The 20,953-nt window shown below is 39.3% G+C and overlaps 1 protein-coding gene and 1 long non-coding RNA gene across 3 annotated transcripts in view; one reads left to right on the top strand and one right to left on the bottom strand.

Annotated features, from left to right (window-relative positions):
* Window positions 1-13,194, top strand: part of GTDC1 (glycosyltransferase like domain containing 1) — a 478,402-nt gene extending 465,208 nt beyond the window's left edge. The window contains exon 13 of the mRNA XM_027591202.1: window positions 13,175-13,194. Coding sequence (XP_027447003.1) covers window positions 13,175-13,179 — 5 coding nt within the window. The 3' untranslated portion in view covers window positions 13,180-13,194. The remainder of the gene's footprint in view (window positions 1-13,174) is intronic.
* LOC113920837 lies at window positions 8,465-19,859 on the bottom strand. 2 transcript variants are annotated; one of them, XR_003519387.1, is made up of 4 exons: window positions 19,725-19,858; window positions 16,127-16,330; window positions 9,739-9,863; window positions 8,465-9,382 (listed from the first exon to the last, which is right to left on the bottom strand). It is a non-coding gene; the product is annotated as an uncharacterized LOC113920837 (long non-coding RNA). The 2 variants fall into 2 exon arrangements; XR_003519388.1 differs by lacking the exon at window positions 16,127-16,330 and having other exon boundaries at window positions 19,725-19,859.
* Window positions 19,860-20,953: the final 1,094 nt, after the last annotated feature.

Here is a 20,953-nt window from a genome sequence, read left to right as displayed (position 1 = left end):
ACAGGGAATAAAAATCTGAACCAGTGACAGAAAGTTCATTTCTCAAATTGCCATGAAAGTTTCCATTTAAAGTTCTGAAAAGAAAAGAATGCACAACTTCCTTCCATACCCACCACGGTATCTGTATTTCTTTATTTTTCTCCCAGGAGAGATGGAGATTTGCAATAAATATTTAGGAATGCCATTTATAACACGAGCTCAGTTTTTCTTAATAACAAATTCAGTAGACTTTAAAATTCTTGGTTAACATGTACTCTTTTTTCGTGGACGTCCCCAATCATTACTTATACAAGATGTCTGCATTCAAAACATTTATGCAAGATTACCTGCATTAGGCTTTATCCTCTTTATCAAAACTTTTTGTTTTCATGTAATTTTAAACTTACAGAAAAGTTGCAAAAATGACTTCCATAACCATGGTACAATGATCAAAACCAGGAAATTCACATTGGTATAGCATCTTTTGCTAACCTTACAGTCCATATAGAAGGATCACCCATTTCTCCGTGATCCAATCCAGGATCCCACACTGTATTTAATTATGTCAGGTTTTATTTTATTTTTTTTCTTTTTTCCCCCCAGTCTGTGACAATTCATCAGTCTATTCTTGTATTCTATGATGTTGACACTTTTTATAACATTTTGATGGGCTGTTATTTTGTAGCCTGTCTCTCAATTACGAATTGACTGATGTTTTACAATGATGAAACTGAAGTTACGCATTTTTGGTAAGAATACTACAGAGGTGATATTGTATTCTCAGTCATCACACTGAAGGATATTAATGTTGATATGACTCATAACTGGTGATATTAACTTTGATCACTTGGTTACGGTAGTATTTTTCTGGAGTTCTCCCCTGTAAACTTACTATTTTTTTTCCATTGTAAGCAATGATACTTTGAGACTATGCAAATACTCTTTTTCATTATTCTTTATGAGTGTCCCTTTATCTCATCATTTGGAGGGTACAGATCAATGTCAAAAATCAGTCCTGTAATTAAGTCATTCCTTAAAAACAGACTGATATTTGAGATTTTCTCCAACAGGCATTGGTCTGTTGTTACTTAATCAATTTATAATATTCATAAATTTAATAAATTAAATCAAACTATTTGGGAAAAAATAAGTTGACAATGGGAACAAGAGGTTCCATAAACTGTACTTGAAATAAGTAATAATAGAAAGGCCAGAGTACAACAGAGCCATCCTGCAGGTGAGCATGCACCTATAGGTACCTATCAATTCCACCAAGTTTATATTCACCAACATGTAGATTTTTTAGTCAGCTTTCTTCTTTAGAATATGCTATTCTGCCCCAAGAATTCTATTCTGATGCTACTGGGAAGAGTTACTTTAGAATCAGGCCCATTTGCTACTAATGAATTAGGATGCATTAGCAGTAACTGCATGGGATCCTAATTAGAAAAGGACAAACAGCTTTGGGAAAAAGTGGGTCTAAGTCTTTCTTTTGTAATGCAGTTATATTATTTTCAAAGTTAACATTTTTATACTGGCCTTCTACTTGAATTCTCCATCTCCTTTTATTCAGTACTCCAAATATTTGCTCCAACTATTGCTTTCTCCGCTACATTATCTCCATTTATAACAGAGTTGACTTGGGTCAGTTTTTGCCATATGTCCTCCCTCTCCCCCAAAGACTTCTAGTCTTTCAGCCCCAAATGTTCTTCATGGCTTATAATTAACTTTACCTTTTGAATGTATTTTTTTAGTTTTTACTAATCTATTTATATTCTGAGGCTACTACCTGCAGGATATTTATTAACGTATTTATATGTTGTCATTACACTCAACTGTTACCCAAGGGACCATTCAGTTTATTCGTGCATTTGCTTCATTCTGTGTCAAGGTAAGACGCAGGCTAGGCTAGGTGGGAAAGGCAAAGACAAAGAAGTCAGATTCCTGCTCTCAAAAAATTTATCCCGTCAGAGAACATTTTCAAGATAGCATCTTTTCTGAATCTGGACCGGCTTTTGAATGAGACCTCAGATTATTGAGAAGCACTTTTTTTCCTGTGTTTTAGAATCCATAAAATATACCCCAAGAGGGTTTAAAAAATTGCATTCTAGTGGAAAAGGAAATTATCAAGTTTTATTTGTCATTATTCAACTGGGTAGAATCTGAAGGTATGTGTGAGTGAGGAAGCCCAGACAATGAGAGAGGGGAGGAGGCAGCGAGGGAGAGAGTGCAGGGGGCGTGGGGCGTCAGTATTGGCTGGAAGAAAATCCGAGTTGTTCAGTAGCAAAAAGAATTTAAGAAGGTAATGAAGAGTTCTGTGGACAGACACAAAGGAGAAGCAAATGAAATTCACTTGCTCCCTTTGACGAGGCGGAAAGAAATAGCCTCAGCTTATTTGTGTGCTTCTGAACCCTGGTTCACCCACCACTCATTCAGAGGCTGTGGGAAATCCAGATGCAGTTGTTGTCCTCATAGAGCGACATTAGGAACTGATCCAGCCCCTGCTAGCATGTCAGGAGGCCGCACTGGCAGCAAACAGATCCACTCCTAATGTAACTTGAGGGGAAAGCTTAATGCTTTTGCTCTGTCATTTGAATTTTTTTTGTTTGAAAGAGCATATAGATTATTTATAGCCCACCAAATAAACCTGAGGGTCTTTTAATAAACTCATAGATTATGTTGCTCAAAGGAGTTTATTGAAATAATATCTGAATTCGCCCGTGACAATGACATTCCATAAGAGTTTATGACTCCATCCCGCGTGGAATAGGATTTCCCACCTTACCCCAGGGTATCCGCGTGTCATTTCAACAAAAGGAAGATGAAAGAGTGACTTTAGGTCACGATACCAGCTTCTCTCCTATTTTTTCCCCCCTCAAAAACAAAAACACAGAGTCAGGCAGGTAGAGGGTAACTGATAAAACTGGGAAGATCCCAACCAACTGCCTTCAAAAGGAGGTAAGCTTAAGCCCTTTGATTAACATTTCTGAGGGAAAATGTGAGTTTTTCTGGTCAGCATATTAGGGGTTTAGGGAGTTTGGCTTGGATCTGATTCAAGAAAGAGCAACAAAAATGTAAAAATCCGTGTCATTATAGCCAGAAGCTTTGATTCCAGCTACATTTATTTATTCTCAGATGCATCTGAAGAGCTCACGGTTGTCTGAATGTGTGGGGTTATCATTCACACCACTCACATCACCAGCGGACCTTACCCCCACACCCCCTTCGGGGACGGTTTTGCCATCTCTTTCTGAATTATGGCTGTTTTTCTTTCCTTAAAATTAAACCACTCCATTACATTGTATTGCTTGAAGTCCAAAATTTTAAACAGTTCCCAATTTTTTTTTGCCCATTTTACCTCTGTATTTTCCCCTCTCAGTACTTTGACCCCAAATTCTCCTCTTCTCTGTCAGAGGGCTCTCTTTGCTCCAACTGTCTCTTCAAATCTCACGTCTCACTTGAAATTTCATTTAAAATTTCTAGGCTCTCCCTGTATTCCTTACTCATTTCTCCCTCGGCTGCCATTTATTTAACTTTATAGTGACATTTTCTAACTCCATAAAGCCTTCTGAGGTAACAATTTTTATGAAACACACATGATTCTATTGTATTTTTTTTCCAAAAGAGAACATAGCCAGAAAAGAACAATGGAGGATTGTTTTCTTCCAAATAGGACAAATTAAATAACAGAATCAGAGAAAACTTAGAGTGAGAAGGAATTTTAAAAAATCATCTTGTCAAAGCCCCTCATTTTATACCGAGGAGACTAAGTTCCAGTAAGGTGGAGTCATTTTCCCAAAGTGACATGGCTCCTGCAGCCAAGGATAGAGTGGGGTTCTCTTCTTTCCTGTTCCAGTTTTCTTTCCATTCCACCATATTGCCCTTCTTAGATGTTTGCTTTGAGCCAGAAGAGATGCAATCGTTAACAGTTCACTTGGAGGGTTGATTTCCAGAGTGGTGTCATCCATTCAATAAATATTACTGAGGACCCACTGTGAGCAATACTTAGGCACCAGGAATACACAATGAATAGTTTTAAGTCCCTCCCCCATGGAGTTTACATTTAAGTAAAGGAGATCAGTGATAAATAAACCAAGAGTATGTAATGGCAGGGAGTGATATGAGCTGTGAAGAGAAGTAAGGCAATATAAGAGAATAGAAAGTAAACAAAAGAATGTGCATAGGTTTGATGCAGAGTGGCCAGGGTGGACTTCTCTGGGGAGGTGACGTGTAGCAGAAGTCTGAGTGAAGTAAAGACATGATTCATGAGATCATAGAGGAAAGAACTTTCTAGGCAAAGTGAAGAGGAAGTGCCAAGGCTCTGGAGTCCAAAAAGCCAGTGAAACCTTTATTACATATACAAAATGAGTTTCCTTTTGAGGATATGGGCAGAGCTTTCAGATGAAATTGTGGGGCTTTTTAGTATGGATCAACTGACTAAAATGAAGAACACTGGAACTCTAACAGAGAGCATTTTTTAGGACTGAATTGTACCAGATGCACCAGTTGTCCATCTCACTTGTTCTTTAACGCTCTTTAATTGTAGGAAATTAGAAAACGGGGCATATCTTTCCGGCTACAAAGACACATAACTAAACAGAACTGTCCTCATTTGTAGGTTTAGCTTTTAGTTAAGTGGCTCTGTCGAAGAGACAGATTATATAACTGGCAGAAGCAACGGTTTCTTTGGCTTTGAGTACTGGCTTTCCACGTTGCACCCCGAAGGGAAAGCCAGAGGAGACTCAGGAGGCCAGCAAACTGTCTGAGAGAGAGAGAATCAGCACAGGGGCAGTGAGGGGAGCTTTGGGTATGAGCGGCTCCTGTTTTTGTAAACCCGGGCCCTGGGATTCCCGATCTCCTAATAAGGAAAAGACTCGCCCATTTTGACCTTTACGGCCTGTTGCAAAGTCATTGCTGAGCTATTATTTGAGTAGCTTGAGGTAGAATAATGTTCAACTCAGCTTCCTGGAGCTGCATTTGAAATGCAATTAATTGACTGCTGTTAGTTGTCAATTAACATTTATTATCAATTAGTTCATCAAATTGATTAGTTGGCAGGACCTTACAGTCTAAATGCACTCCTTTCCATTATAAATATGTCTATAAGAGTAAAAGCTACTGACTAATTGATGTCAAACTGAAATTGCTTATGTCGGACTTGACTCTTGTCCATATTGCATTTTAAAATCTATATCAAGTGAACTTGGATAATACATGTAAGGTTCATACTTTCAAAATGTGCATGCTGTAGTTGTTTTTGGGGGGCAATCAGTAAATACGCCAGGTGGACACTTTATACCGATGTCAAAAGTAAGATTTAGTAGGACTTGTTATTTCATATTCACATGTCTAGAATGATCTTACTTTGGAAAAAGGCATCGTGTTTCTCAGTGTTGCTGAGATTTTTGTACACATTTTGTGAGTCAACTAATAGGATGTGAGTTTTCAATAACTGTCTAGAGGTAAAATACAAGTATGTATAATTTGCAACTCCTCCTATTTGAAAGACAAGCATATATATATATATTCTTTTTATCACCCCCTCTCAAAAAGAGTTTTCTAGAATGTACCAGAATTCTAGAATATTCTGCATTCTATCCATTATCTAAATACTAATTAATAGATTTTGAATTCTCCCTTCCATCCCTTCCCTTAGTAAACCAAACCAAACCAAACCAAACAAAGAAAAAAAAAAAAAAACCCAGATATGTCACCACTTACAAAGGCCCATTTTTAAATTTTTTTGTGTGAGAAAAGAAAACATACAGACAAATGTTTAGCCTTCAGCATATGCTATTCTGTCTTATCTTTTGCACACCTTGGGATGAAGCATGGAACAAAACTGTAACTCTCTCCCTCTTTAACAAAAAACACAAGATACCTACAAGGGAGTATTCGTTATTGCCTTTGTGCAAAAAGATAATTCCTGCCTCCTCCCATCCCAAATTGTGACCTAAATATGGCTGAAAGACACAACATGTGACCTGCTTAGCGCTGCCTGCCATGGCCTCGAGCCACAGCAGGAACTCTATTAGAGGGAACGGCACAGATGCTACCAGATGGCCAACATATTGTCCAGAGATGACCCATGTATAATTGCAGAAAGTTCAATACATTCAGGTTTTTGAATTTAATTGCATTGACCACCTTACCTACTGCTGCTACAGCTTTAATTTAAGGTGGAAACATCGTTTAAGTGAGAGGGAGGGAACTCCTTACCGTGTTGTCTTTCTGCCTTTTGCCAAGAGCCAAATTGCCTAAAGATGCAATTCCAGGTGTTCCCTGCTACCTGAACTATGAGCAACTGACGACATATTTGCTTGGCCTCTGCTATTTGGATGGAGAGCTTTTCAACCAACTTAGCAACAGATAACATTGCCCAAATGTACGTGTGTATTTTCATATATTTTCAAGATTGCTTTTGGTGGGAGGAGATGATGATGGGGTGAGATTGGGCATGCATTGCCGCTTTAGCCTTCTCTGCATTCTTTATGCAAAAAGTTCGTTCAATTTCACGTTACTTTGCCACCCGCCCCCTCCCCCCACCTCGCTTCAGCCCTGACAATGTGAGCTACCAGTGGGTGATGTGGTCCCCATGAATTTATATTTCTAGTAATATAATATTTTTTTGAGGGGTGGATATTAAATTTATTTTGATGTATACACAAATATATAGCCACTTAAAAATAAAAACCTAGACTCTAGTTCCTATGGACTTGGAACCTTTTCTCTCTGAAGAAAAATGGCAGTTATATGTTATATAAAGATAGAGAACTATTGTTTCAGTTTCCTCTTGCAGGCTGTTATTTCTTAAAATGTTTCTGCTAAGCAAATGTAATCACGATGGCATGCGTTATTAATTCAAAATAGCTTCTCAAATGGCTCAAGCTCTGGGATGGCAGCATGTCTGTTGCGATGTCATTTGTCATAATTCTTTGCTCTTATATAGTGCCTTTTCTCCAAGCCACTCACATACTACATTTGCTTTGTGTCTATATTCAAGAAAAAAAGATAAATCGTTATTTTGTTAGAACTTTCCAATCTACTGCATCTTTTCATATTTACACTGTAGACCATCTACTGATAGATCTGATTGGTTTCCCTGATATGCCCTGGAAAGAGAATTCATGAAACAGTCAAGGAAAATTATGTTCCTTTGCCATAATCTGATTTGAGAATGAATTTTATGGTGGGAGCCATTTTATAATACATTTGATGATGTTTTTCTGACACTTGTCATCATTAATTATGCTTTACAAAGCCCAATTTCTTGTTTAATGTCTGAATCCAAATCATTTGTACCAAAAGAAGTACATTTGAATTGCTTCAAATAACCTTTAATTTTTATAAGAATATATTCTCATGAAAACGGTTAAATGTAGAATGTTGTGTTACACACAAAACAATAATTATAGAATTAAAATGATTTCCTAAGTTATTGTTTTATGATTTGGACTTGCTGATAAGCCTTTCAGGATGTCACAAACCTGATTGGGCAGTGTCCCTTTAAAAGCAGAATGGCAGGTGCTGTCAAAATGGAATGCACCCCCAAAACTTGCTGTTTATTCATATCCCAGTTAAAGCTGAAACAAACAACTGAAACTAATCATGCTTGAAGTTGGGTATCGCCTTTGTGAGCTTTATGAGCCTATTTTTCTGAAATTAGAAATTGCCTGAGTGAAATGTTTCTAGCTAAACTGCTTTCTACTGAAGTCATGATTTTTACAGTCAGATAAATGCCCCTTAAGCTCCATTTATGTAAGCGTCAGTGACATCCAGTGGCTAACAGGCTGATCACAAGTGCGTCTCCCCACAGTTTGAGGGGCCCATGGTAGGAAGATGGCATTGGAATCCACGCTGCATTTTGATAGTGCTGTTTCTACTATCAAGAAAGTTGGTTTTATCAAATGTGGTCCTCTGATTAGGATGACTCAATATTCTACTGAACTTTGAAATAGCAATGATAGAAATGAGACTTGAAAATTGGAAATCAAAATGCACATGGGGCTACATAGGAGAATACCATTGCTTGGAAAACATAATTAGCATCCACACTAAATCCGAAGCTTGAAACTCTGCAGGTGTTATTTAGAAATGGTTATTGGGGAGCTTATGCAGCTTTCAGTTCTACAAAGGGGACTTGTAAATTATGGGGAGGCTGGTTCATTATGCAGAGTTGGATGATGTTACCATTAATGTTTCAAACACACATGCTTCACAAAGTAGTCCACCTTAATTTGAAAAAAGGTATTACTTGCAATAATGTCAGCTACATAAATTTATTTGCAGACAGTCAATTCATATTGATCATAACTCGACCTTACGATGACCTTGCAGAAAGGTAGTCTGCGACGGGTATGGATATTGGGATCAATACCAGAGTGCAATCGACTACACCTAGTTACTGATAAATGAAGTAAAAAGGTACACTATTGTCAGAAACAAAGATAAGAACAGCTCATTTAGTCAACTACTTGTAAAGGTTTAATATTGATACACGTAGTTTTAATGACATCCTCGGGCATTCTCAAATGGCAGAAAACAATCGGGTGCAGAGTCGCTGAGCACATTAAGCAGAAAGAATCATTATTTTCCAACTCCAAATAATAAATTCCATGATATTAATGTCAGCATCGCCGAGAACTCGGGCACTCTCTAAGCCACACGGAGATAGCTCATGATTCCAACGGCACGGGGTTGTTTTGCTTGTTTTCTTCTCAACGTGCCAGGTCTCGTGAAACGAAGCACCCTATTACGTGAGAACAAAGCCTCCAGGACCACACATTGTACGTTAGTACTACCCTCTCTTGCACATTTGTGGCAGAATTAGCTCGCCTATCCACAGGTATAACCAACTGTAATCATAAGGAAGAGAGCATTTGGTCTCAGCACATCTGCTCCACGTTGATGCATTCCCCTCTGCTAGGGAAAGTTAAAAGAAAGGATGTTAACAGAAATTTCCCCCAATTGTTCCTTTCTCTTTGCTGGGAATTCCACAGAGTGAGCACTTGGCAAGTTATGCAGAACCTAAGTAAATAGAGTCCATTGGCAAAATGGTAACAGGTTGTGCAGCTTAATTGGAGGAGAGAAGTTCAGGAGCCAGCCCGGTGTCTGTTGCACCCAGTTGGTAAATTGTGCCTGTGGTGAGAACAGAGTGATTTTGCAGTAAGCTCATTTTGGGTAACTAGTCAGCCTGCTACCGTGAGCCAAGAAATATGAGGATTTGGTTTCAGTGTGGTTTTTTCTTTCTTTTTCCCCTTTTTTTTTCAGTGTAAAATGTATTTCTATATCTTGAGCTTTGTTTATCTTTTTGCCAGTATAATTTTAAGAAATCAATGCCAGCAGTCTGATATTGTCTTCCTAAGGGAGGGAAATGCTAAGAGACGTTTGTGGCTATTAAAACCTGCAAACAGAAGGAAAAGGCTCTGTTAGCATAGACTCCACTTGAATGTTTTCCCTGAATGCTTAAGTTTCTAAGTTGATCCCGGCAGTTAATCTCCTGGTCACATTTCTCAAGCCACACGCTTTTTCACACGGTCTTCCTGTTTTTCATGCCATTGTATCATTTGCTATCTCCTTTTGCCTCTCAAACTCTCACGAAGCTATTTATTAATAAACCTGTGTTTTCAATACAGCACTACATCAATAAACCTCCGAGTGGTTCCGTTAGTCAGCATTCTGGGAAATCCTATGCTATATTGAAGAACTGTAAATCTCCATTATTGCTTCCCATAGCACAAATAAAGAATACCCTCTTACCTCAGTGAGATCCTCTGCTGGTTTTTAAGGGCGAATGCATATGCTCACATAGTCACTTTGAGGTGCTGAACTTGGTGTTTATCAGGAAGGGGGGCATCTTTGCCACTGAAGACACCCTGAAACACCTATAATCAAACGACATGCTAATTTAAGGTATTAAGAACCAAATTACTTCAGTTCTCTTTAGTCCTCCCTTTTCCTGAAACCTTTAACTAATCTGGTGGGACAGGTGAATTCTGGACTTCAGAATCTTCTGTTCAGCAGCTGTGTTATTTGATTTGGGGTGTGTTATTAACTGACACGAAGAAAATATCAGTAATTAGAAAGATAAGAATAGACTTGTATACACCTTTTTGGTATCAGACCGGAGTAGGACAATCTTTGTTTATGCCAACTAAAAAACTTGTGGCATTTACTGCCTAAGACAAGGGTGATAATTACATTTCTGCACAACTGTAAGAGAGAGTCTGGCTAGTGAAAGGTGTGGCTTCTTTTCATTTTTATGGTTTCCCCGAGAGAAAGCACAGTGGAAGTTAGAAGAAGGGAGAACTTACACTGTGAGGGACGGCAGCTTGGAAGAGCTTTCTGAAACTGGCTTTGCCAATGAGGCTGAATTTCCTCTAAGGGTCCCTTTGAAAGTTACAAGTGCTAGGTATTGGAAAAGAGGAAACCAATTTTTAATATCGCTAAAGATGCTTTCAGTAAAACAGATTCAGGAATCCTAAGAAACATTTCAAAGTGATACCTCAGAAATCCCTGATCGCTCTGGGACTCGTCTCTTTATAGTTGGCATTTTTAGCTTACTCCGTAACAGGTCCTTTCCTACTGGGGATGCCACAAGAACTTCTGCTATGAGTTTTGGGTTGTCCTGCCTTGCCCATATCTACTGCTCTGGCTCTGGGCTCTGACAATGGACTAAGTCATTGGGGCACGGGCCTATAACCCCCTCCAAATCAATTTTGCTGCTGACTATCTACTTTGTACTCTAATGTCATTTTCCATTAGCATATCCCCTGAGAGCAGGGAGCCCTTAGTGCTTGCCAGGGCTCTGTGAGTTTCCTGGCACCCAGCTGCTCTCCGCTGACTCCACCTGGGCTAAGCCACCCCTAGTTCTTCTCTGGCCTGCTAATTGGCTGATCTTGCACTGTCCTTGACCAAAATTTTGTCTTCGAGATTCCGTTTCAGTTCCGTGTGCTCCTTTGCTTCTTCTCAGGATCTCCGCTCGTCCCTGGGATTCTAGGGCCTACTATAGAGACATTCTGCCAGGGCTGCCTTTTGGGCAGTCTCCCATCCTCCGGATTGTTTCTCAGTTCCCACCTCTTCGTTAACATTTCAATATTTTATTCAGTCAGAATGATTGCATATGTTGGATTGCTTAATGATAAATTCCTGGCGGGTAAATGGATTATTCTATTGGATCTAAGTGACATTTACATTTTAAATAGGGATGATGAGAAGCCTCAAAGACTTTCCGAACACTGAGAGGGTGGAGGGAAGAGATTATTTTAAGACATTGGTGGCTTTTAGTAGCAGTCCTTGAATGACACCCTAGTCCAGATCTGTGTAAGGCCGGCCATCTGTAGCATGATGTCCCAATAGGTCTACACATGCCCCCATTCAGAACAGTAGCAGCAACAGGAAACAGTGGAGTGGATTGTCGCTGAAGGCCATAGATAGGCATTCCAGACACGTGCCATTTGATTTAGACCCAACCTCACCAGATTCCCACTAATACCTACATTCAACAATCTCAACTAGCTAGAGGTATGCCCGGAATTGTACCTTCTGGTGATTCAATATCATTATAAGTAAATGGAGTTCCTTTGCTGGGGGCCCTTCACTCTGACAGGGACAAATCATCTTTGGTGAGAGACAAGATACTGAGGAGCGATAAACCCTCAATTATGTTGCTCATCCGAGCCATGCCATGGAAGTGGGAACACCCAGAAGACATGATCATTTTTCTAGGACTCAAGGCTTCAGTCTTTTGGTAACCCTGAGTTCTGGAGCTGGGATCACAAATATTTTAAGACATGAAGAATTTTTTTTAAGGTAGATTTTCCATTTATCATTAAATGAAGTTGTCTTCCAGAGAAAAATGCCTTAGGCAGATTTTCTGCTAGGTACTACCTGCTGGAAAAAAAAAAATACCTTAGATGCATTTAAAAAGATTGCAAAATTGCAAAAGCAATAAAATTTTACTATATTAATTAATTTTGAATTACAGCCAAACTCTTATATAAGTGTGTATGATATTCATGGTAAGGCCAAATTAATTCTTTATGATCAGTGCTATTGCAATCAATACTAAATGAATTCATAATGATAAGATACTTAAAATAAAGAGTTACCACAAAAACAATAAAAAGACCATCATCATCCAAGCTATAGCACACTAATAAAGTATTAGCTCAATAAGCTGGTGCTATCCATGACAATCAATGGCAGATACTTAATTTATTTCTGCTTGCCCCTGTCTTGCTTTTCCTGTAAGGGCTGTGTAAAAGCGCGGTCCTTTGATTCTACTGTAAATTGTACAGCACAGAAAAGAAATCCAGTATTCTTCTTATTAAATAATTTTGCCATAGCATTTCCTTTACATGTCACCTTTCTGGCAAAGAACTCAAGGCATATTATACACCAATTTACATTCCAAATGAATTCCTTTTGCCTCTGTTTCCTCCCCATAAGAGCTACCTAGTCTTTTTTTCTTAATCTTTTCTTTCTTTCCTTAATCTTCTTTCTCTCCCGGTCTCTCTCCCTCCATTGATGGAGATATTTGCAGGGTATATGGGGCAGAAACTTGAAGGTGGCCATACTGGTCTCTACATTTTTACTTTTTCACTTTAGCCCTGTGAAAAGACATTGTAAGGCTGGAAAGTAGTGGCTATATCATATCTGTCCTTTACCATACTTCAAAGAATCAATCAATCATGAAATTAAGAAACAATAAAGATCTTGTACATTTTCTCCCTTCCTCTCTCTGCCCTTTTCTCCTTCCCCCCATCTCTGCCTTCCCTCCTTCTATTACAGGAGCTATTTTGAGTATCTTCCATATGTCAGGTATATGCTGGGTCCTGGAAACAGAAGCAGAACAAAACAAAACAAAACAAAACAAAACAAACCATAATCTTTATTTTCCAGCCTAGAGTCATGGAAAGAGTACTGAGCTGCTGTCAGATTAGGGCTAAATCTTAGCTCTTTCACTTTATTTCCTGTTTGATCTTAGGCACTGCGAGAGAGACAAATTCCATATCAAATTCCTCTTTCTTGGGAACATGGAAAGCTATAGTTCCCAGCAACCTTGCCTTTAAATAGGATTGTGTGACTGGTTCTGACCAATGAATTCTATAGAGAGATTATGTATGTCACTCCTGCGTTAAGTCCAAGAAACACTCCTATGTAACTCTTAACTTCCTTCTTTCCCAACTTACAGGGTAGCCAGATGTTGAGGTGGCAGAGCTACAAAATGAAAACAATTCATATTGCTGAGCCTGCTGTAAAGAGAAAGCTGCCATGAAGAGGTAGCCAGCCTGTGTGACTTTGTATGTGCATAGCTTGCTTCTTTTGGAATTGCTTGTTACTGTAGCATAAACTTGACGTATTCTAACTAAAACAGGAATCTAACTTCTCTGAGCATCTGTTTCTTTACCACAAAACAGGGACAATATATTTTTTACCTACATATAAAGTTACTGAGAAAATGAAATAAGATAGCCAACATACAACACACAAACTATTTAAATCAGAATTATGCAATGGTTGACTTAGTCTACTCTGGATCCCAGAACTAAAATTCTAACAATTTCATAAGATTCATTTGGTGCTGGCATCTGTCTATCAAAATATCAGGATGTGTTGTTTTTTTTTTATTTTTAAGTATTTTATTTATTTATTTATTTTACTTTAAATTTTTTATTGTTATGTTAATCACCACACATTACATCATTAGTTTTTGATGTCGTGTTCCATGATTCATTGTTTGTGGATAACACCCAGTGCTCCGTGCAGAAAGTGCCCTCTTTAATACCCATCACCAGGCTAACCCATCCCCCCACCTCCCCTCCCCTCTAGAACCCTCAGTTTGCTTTTCAGAGTCCATCGTCTCTCATGGTTCATCTCCCCCTCTGATTTACTCCCCTTCATTCTTCCCCTCCTGCTATCTTCTTTTTTTTTTCTTAACAATATTGCATTATTTGTTTCAGAAGTACAGATCTGTGATTCAACAGTCTTGCACAATTCACAGCGCTCACCATAGCACATACCCTCCCCATTGTCTATCACCCAGCCACCCCTTCCCTCCCACCCCCCCACCACTCCCACAACCCTCAGTTCAGGAGGTGTTGTTTAACAAAAGATTTTTCTTAAAAACAAAGTGCTTTGTGGAAGGTAATTCAAATTCAGTCTCTATAAAGGGAGTTGTATGCAAATCACCACTCCATGGGCTCTGATACCTGCTTCCCATTACTCTTTCTGAAGGCTGAATGATAACGTTACCTACTTCTCTGGTCTGGGGCTTCATGAGCTGAGTGCTACATTCTCTGTCCCATAGTTTGCACCGAGATATCTGATTTATACCTAAAAGTATTTTGTTGCTAAGCTTGGATTTTGTTGGTGCACTTATGAAACTACAGACCTTACATCCCAAGGTTTTATATATCGATTTTAGTGGGAAGATTTGCTTTCTTTCAATAGTCTCTATAAATTTGGGTTCTGGTTATGTTTTCTGCCCACCTACCCTGAGAGCTGGGTCATATGCTCTCTGTTGACTTTCTCTTCTCTATGAGAACCAAAATTTCAACCAGATACAAAATGGGATTTTAAAGTTTCTTTGATGGAAGTATGTATGTATGTATGTATGCATTTATTTATTTTGTATTTAAAAGTTAAAACTGAGCCACTGCTCAGCCTCCTACCCTACAACACCAGATACCTTTGAAAATGGCATCCTGAATTGTTACTGTTGAAACCACTACAGTTTAGTTATGAGTCCTATACAAATGCAAATTTAAATCAGTATTATTGTATTAAATCAGTATTATTCTGGAATTAACCTAGGATGTGTGAATTCATTCAGTCATATAGTGACTATAAAAAGTACAATAAATGGTAGAAAGTCACCGCACGTGAAGTGGGTGGATATTTTGGAAGGGATAGTTAGAAAACACCTCTTCTGAGTATGTGATGCTATTTGGCCTGAACTCAAATGGTTAGAACAGAAATATTTCATCTATTAGTTAAGCTAGGCTAGGAGTTTTTTAAGGGCTTATGAAAGTATTTGAAACCTGGAAAAAATGTTATTGCCAATAATTTATGAAGAAAGTACTGCAGAGGGGCACCTGACTGGTTCAGTCAGTAGAGCATGTGACTCTTGATCTCGGGGTCATAAGTTTGAGCCCCATGTTGGAGTAGAGTTTACTTAAAGGAAAAAAAAAGAAAAGAATACTGCAGAATTTAAATCAACAATGTTCATTTGAATGCATACAAAATGTCTATTGTTACTAATCAACTGAAACTCAACTGTTCTTATTTTACGTAAATTTTATTTAGTATGAGTGTTTTTAAATATATTTGATCTGATGTACTTAGAACCCACAAAAATCTACTTGGATGAGAAAGAGCTAGCTGGGGGTGCCTGGGTGGCTCAGTCGTTAAGTGTCTGCCTTCAGCTCAGGTCATGATCTCAGGGTCCTGGGATAAAGCCCTGCATCAGGCTCCTTGCTCAGTGGGGAGTCTGCTTCTCCCTCTCCCTCTGCTGTTTCCCCCACTTGTCTCTCTGGCTCACTCTCTCTCTCTCTGTCTGTCAAATAAATAAATAAAATCTTTAAAAAAAAAAAAAAGAAAGAGCTAGCTGTATGAGGATCCTAGGGCAGAATATTACAGGCAGAATGTCTTGAAACAGAAATGCATTCGATGTGATTGAGGCAGATAAAGAAGGATGTGGCTAGAGTATAGGGAGTGGAGGAGAGTGGTAGGAAATGAGGTTGGAATCAGAGTGTCTAGATTTTGAAACATTTTATGGAGGGTGAGGAAAATGGAGAATGATACTTCTTAACACACCCCTTTTTCCTGGTTCAGGTGTGTATGTGTGAACACGTGTGTGTGAGCCCTTCTTTTCATCACACGCATTTGCCTATGAGAAGTTGGTTACGCCAAGGATAAGATGTGTTAGCTGTTTTCCTGTATACTCTGGCCATTCCTTTGCACACATTATTGCCCTGATGCTTCCACTGATGTTCTTAAATCCACATACTCTACAGTATTTCCATGTATTTGCCATTCATGGGCCAAACAAAAGCATTCTATGGACTAACTAGCTTCATGACGGTAGGTTCTTGACTTTCAGACTGACACCCAATTATATGTGGGTCGTTTTGTTTCATCTCACCTCAACATGGCTGGTTCCCTGACGTAAGGGGGAGTTTCAGTCTTGGGGAGCTCAGAAGAAGTTGGACAGCCATTGAATGCTAGAGCCAGCCACCTCTTCTTGCCTTGTCATGGGACCAATGTTTTGTTCCAGAGCTTCGGCTCTGTGCGGCTCCTCCAAATGCTGTATTAGTCACACTTGTTTTATGATACTGTCCAGCTACCACTGAATAAGAAAAATATCTTAAAATAATTGCTTTATCAGGTATGTCTCAAAACTTTCTTTGCTGCCGTTTGGGGAAGGAGGCGGGGGCAGTTCAGTGCTTTGCCTGCCAAGCCACAGAACATCTTTGCTGCTTTCTTTTTCCTTTCAATTGTCATTGAAAATAACTAGTCATAATGCCTTTGTAAGCCCCGCCTGGCCTCAGCTATGCGTAAATCATGCTCCCAGACAGGGCCCCTTGGTTTAGAGGTCCCATTGTGGGAGTGATTTAGGTAGAGGCGGGATCATGAATAAAGAACACTCACCCTCTTCTTCAGAGGCAGGGGCAAGAGAGCCCGCGAGAGCCCTTCCCAAACATCTCTTTTCAGCACCAGTATTTGGCTAAGAGCTTTAATTTCATTAGACAAATGGGGGCTGGATTTTTCCATGCATCTCAGCCTCCTTTTAATGTGTAAATTACATAGGATTTGCCACTCATTACAATGGTGATATGATTATTGGCCTCAAACAGACCACACTGCCCAGGCCCCCAGTGATAGGCCAGCTAAGAAGTGGCATGTGTGGGAAAAATTGGATAGCACATGTTTTCTGATCGCAAGCCCTCAAAAGAATTGAATTCAAACCAATGAGGCTCCCACTTGGTTTACTCAGAGTGTTTCATGCAAAAGTGATTTCTGGGTGGATGTGACATCATGGTAGGTAATGATGTAGTTGTGGGGTGAGAGCTGCCCAGGGGCCAGAAGCAGTGGCCCAGGAGAAGGCTTTTTGGATTTGGAGGCAGAAGCCCTAGTTTGGCTCTTTGACTAAAGACAAGTCACTCAACTCCTGTGAACCTCAGTTTCCTCATTCACAAAATGAGGATAATTATGTTTGCCTAATACCTGCAGGTTATTAGGAACATTATTTTCTGAAGCTCCACTGTGTGTGACTATGCTAGGAAATATTGCTCACATTCTCTTTCATTCTTTAGAATAACCCTTAAAGATAGTTCTAGCTAAGCACAATAAGGAAAGTTAAGGAAGCCAGCACAGCATTTTCCCCCAAATGCTCCATGGATATAAAGTTTTGTGGAAAAATTTACAGTTTAGAAAATGCTTTATAGTGTGTCCACTCCTTCTCAACCTGTTTTTAGAAAACCACAATGTCCATTAGCATACTAAAGGCTCTGAGAAGCTTCTTATTCAAACACTTTTTTTTGTTTTGTTTTTTTAACTGTAATTTCCTATGAGACCATCTTTTTTCCTCTCCCACCTCAACAAATATATACATCCAACTGCTCAGGACCTAAGTCTTCCATAGAAGCAATGGCACAAGGCTGGCTATTGATTTGGGAATACAGAGGTGGTAGAAAATCCACAAGTCCCTGGAAGGAGATAGTCTTTGCTGGGAAAGGGCCAGTAGGAAAAAGACACTTTTCTCGAGCAAACGTCCTGTGAGTTTATAATTATGATGGTTGGCTCATCAGGGAGAACTATGCCACCATTTGGGCACAGTCTGAAAGAAATTTATTGTCTCCCTCAAAGGAAAATGTATTCTCCAGGGATGGAATATATGATATTATTTGTACTTTCTCTCATTCATTCATTCATTCATTCACTCACTCTGTATGCTTTTTTAAACCCAAATATATGCCTCTATCTGTGGTGTATGTTGTGCCAGAAAATTTAGACCTTTAGCCACCTTTTGTTGTCTTGGTAGATGTATACTGACCCAAACATAAGCACCACTATTCCATTAATGGCTTCCAACACCACCATCTTACTCATTTTACTAGCACAAATTGGCCACAGTAACACTATTTTACATTTGTTTAATTTTTTGTGTTACAAAGCACATGTATTTCTCTGGAATTTTCAGAGTCTGTTCCTTAGAACACTGGGTAAGAAAGAAGATTGTAAATGTTTCTGAAAGTACAAGTATGTAATAAGTATATTTGTTAGGGTGCTGGGAAAGTCGTTTCATTGGACATTCTGGGTTAATAAGCAATTGGAAACGGTCTCTTTCGTACAGGACCTCTCAGAGCTTTGGATGTGCACTGTGATTCTCTAAGAGTATGATAAAGGCAGGGGAGCAGTGATAACATGCAATATCTTCTGGGCTATATATTTAGCCAGAGAGCTCTTCGTTCATGAGCATTTTTTGACTACCTCTGAGGGCTCTTATAAGAAACGAAGGAGGTATGTTGGTGATACTGCTGGTATTTGTACACACAGAGGGGAGCATTACCGTAGATGATGTCCTCTAGCAGCTGGGGGAATCAGGGACGCCTTAGCCTTTCTACCTATTCCCCTGCAGGTGCAACTCATTTTCTAATCTAGCTGTGCTCTGGGTTGAATCCTGGGTCTTAGGTCTCTTAGTTATTCATTCCCCTCTGGGACTGGAGGCCAACTTTCCTCCCACCCAGTCTGCAGGGTCCTGCCCCTTTCTCTCTTCTCTAGAGCCTGTCAGCCAGTGGACCAGGAGTGGACTATATTTAGTATTTTATATTTATATATATTTATTTATAAATATTATATTTAGTAGTTTAGTATCCACTTCTTTGAATAACAACTCAGGCACTGCTAGATGCTGAGAGTAACTTTCCCTCAGAAAACGTGCTGTCCTATCTCACTGTTTGATCAGAAATTTTAGATATTCATGCTGGCTTGGACTGTCCTTGGGCTTACTGTCTCACTGGTCTGAGCATAGAATGCCCCAGTCCCGATTTCACCTGCTTTAGCTCACTCTATCTTTCTATCTTGTCTACTGAGAGCTCCCAGTTTGCTATAAGGCCAGGGCTTGGTGGATTTTATCTTAGAACTGTTCTAGAACTATGTGTTGTATGTGAATAAATTTATACCTACTTTATACCAATGTCAAATGAACTCTGATCTCTAGACTACCAGGACGATTCTCTTTCTACTATACCAGTGTAGTTGATTCTCCATTACTTTATGCCCTGTTCATTGGGAATTTATCTCATGTGCAGAAGAATTTTGCGAAAACTTTGATCATTTTATACATACTAAGTGCATAACTAAGTTGGGCCACCTTCACCAACTTTCTGTATTAGGGAGAATAAATCCTATAAAACTTATACTTTTGAGCGACTCATATTTGAAATCATGGTTCCTTCAATAAGACCTGGGCTATAGTCATTCTAGGCTAAGCTCTGAATGCCAGACTTACTCCCAGCCAGAACAGCTTTTGAGAAAAAGTTTTCCTAAAGAAATAGACCTGACTGCCTCCAATGCCTGTAGCAATGATCCTGGACAAAGTTTAAGGATGGAGCCATGTATATGACACCTGGAACTAAGGACTGGATGCTGGAGATTGGGTTATCCAGAGTGGTGTTTCTTACAGATCTAACTCACGTTCGTTGCCCTGACCATGCTCGTGTACAGATACTAGGACCAACCGTGGTCTCTGTCTGGGTGGAGGTGGCATCTCTCCTCACCAGCAGATGTCAAAGACTGAATATTGACTTGTTAGGCTGGTGTCGGTTCAAGAACGAAGACTCCCAAGGAACAAACCTGGGGCTGGCCACATGGCAATAAAATCACTAGAGGTTGCTAGGCAGTCAATATATGGAACATCAGGGAAAGTGACCTGTTGAATCATAAAGAGCTCAAGTTCCAAAATATGAAGAAACTGGGTATGTGGGTAAGAGGATTAAGGGATTGGGGTTTGGGTAGTTCTTTATAAAATCTGGCCGGGAGATCTTCAAATTTCATTTCTCTATCCAAATACTAAACAATGAATTAGGTTTATTTCATGCAGAAAAACGGCAATGCACATAACTGGAGGGATAGAGAAAGGAGCCCCCACTCGACTCAAAAACATGAACTTTTGATAATTTATCCATATTCTCTTAAAGTATTTGTGAAGAAGGATGTATGTTTGAGAGACTAGTGAGCTGTGGTTAAAAAGCCCTGGAACAAAGTATTGCTAAATGACCTGCCCAGAGAGTAAGCCTATGACCTTGGACTTAACCTCTACAGAACCATGTTAAGGAGCAAGCAACAGTAACTACTAAGTTTTTTCTGAGTTGTGAAAATTGCAGTGATTGTCATTCGTCAAGCAAAGGCTTCATTTGTTGCCCTAAACGACTGATGCCATTTTATGAAGGCTTCATCAAAAGCTTTGAGGGAAATTACATCATATAAAGCAAAATATTTTCATTTCATTGTCTTTCCTGAGATCAATGAGTTTAACTTTTAATCTTACTACATTCTGAACTGCTGCAGATGGTGTAGGTGGCAAATATTACACATTTGGTAAGAAAACATCATGGATATAAATACCCTTGTCTTTTTTCCTCAGATCAGTGGAGAGCTTTAAGAACAGGATAAATACCCATCTGTCTGGAAAATTGCCTGGAGGCAGGGTGATGGACTAGATGTCTTACTTAGATTCCTTCCAACCCTTTGATTCAGAGCTCTCCACTGCTGCCAACAGAGTTAGTTCTGGTGGGATTCGTTCAGGACTGCAGACCCTTCTGCCTATGTGCAGAGGAGATTTTTCATTGAGATCCATTAAGGACGAGCTTTCTCTTCCAATTCTATGGAAATATGCTGCTTCTGAAATGTTATCTGCTCTGCAGGCTTTCCCTGAAGGTGTGGGACTCTAATAAATGATGAATGGATG

The sequence above is a fragment of the Zalophus californianus genome, chromosome 3 (genome assembly GCF_009762305.2).
Source record: "Zalophus californianus isolate mZalCal1 chromosome 3, mZalCal1.pri.v2, whole genome shotgun sequence".
Classification (NCBI taxonomy): Eukaryota; Metazoa; Chordata; class Mammalia; order Carnivora; family Otariidae; genus Zalophus; species Zalophus californianus.
The sequence above is the reverse complement of the archived record's forward strand: the minus strand, read 5'-3'. Positions and strand labels throughout refer to the sequence as shown.